The sequence below is a fragment of the Crocuta crocuta genome, unplaced genomic scaffold (genome assembly GCF_008692635.1).
Source record: "Crocuta crocuta isolate KB4526 unplaced genomic scaffold, BGI_CrCroc_1.0 scaffold518, whole genome shotgun sequence".
Taxonomy (NCBI): Eukaryota; Metazoa; Chordata; class Mammalia; order Carnivora; family Hyaenidae; genus Crocuta; species Crocuta crocuta.
Genome location: NW_027530514.1, coordinates 1,738,255 through 1,739,003, shown reverse-complemented (window position 1 = coordinate 1,739,003; position 749 = coordinate 1,738,255). Strand labels below are relative to the sequence as shown.

General features: G+C 71.1%; 1 protein-coding gene across 1 annotated transcript in view; it reads right to left on the bottom strand.

The window, feature by feature from the left end:
* Positions 1-187, bottom strand: part of B3GAT2 (beta-1,3-glucuronyltransferase 2) — a 93,840-nt gene extending 93,653 nt beyond the window's left edge. Inside the window, exon 1 of the mRNA XM_077767239.1 lies at positions 3-187. Coding sequence (XP_077623365.1) covers positions 3-127 — 125 coding nt within the window. The 5' untranslated portion in view covers positions 128-187. The remainder of the gene's footprint in view (positions 1-2) is intronic.
* Positions 188-749: the final 562 nt, after the last annotated feature.

The window sequence follows — 749 nt, the reverse complement described above, 5'->3', positions numbered from 1 at the left end:
AGGGAGAAAAGTGGGGGGGCGGGGTGAGCGGGGGCGCGGGCCTGCGCGTGTCCACGTCGAGCATGATGATGACGATTAGGATCCAGGGCAGGAGGATGAAGAAGCGGCTGAACAGTACGGACTTCATGGTGCGCTCTTCCCCGGCCCCTCGGACGCCCCGAAGAGGAGCGAGTCTGAAGACCCCAGAGCGCAGTTTGGACGGCGGCGGAGCCCGCACTCAGGNCCGGCGTGGGGGGTCGGCGCGGGCGCGGGAGAGCTGGGGCTCACAGGGAGTGCAGGTGAGTAGGCGCCGTCCCCCAGTCCCGGGGAGTCGGCCGGCGGGAGCGGGGCTGTGTCCAGCCGCGCGCTGCTGGCCGCGGAGTTGTGCCCAGCGCCAGGGGAGCGGGGATCCCCGGCCGCTCTTTCTGAAGCGTGGGAGCTGGGAACCGGCCCCCGGGGCTCCTCGCCACTCCCGTCCCGCGGCGCTGCGGGCGAAGGGGCTCCGGCGGCGGGCTCCCCGAGCGCTCTCTGCGGGCGGAGGCGAGCGCTGAGGGCTCCGTCACATCCCAGCCGCGTCGGCGGGAACCGCGAGGGGACGCGGGAGATGTTATGCTTCGCGCGCCGCTGCGGAAGCCTGCGCTCCCGTCCTTCTCTCTTCTTCTCTTCTCTTCTCAGAACCTCTCCCGGCTCCGGCAGCAAGATCCCAAAGCCAGGAAAGAAAGAAAAAGCGAGGGGGCGGGGGCGCTGCAGACTCCGGCGTCCTCGCAGCC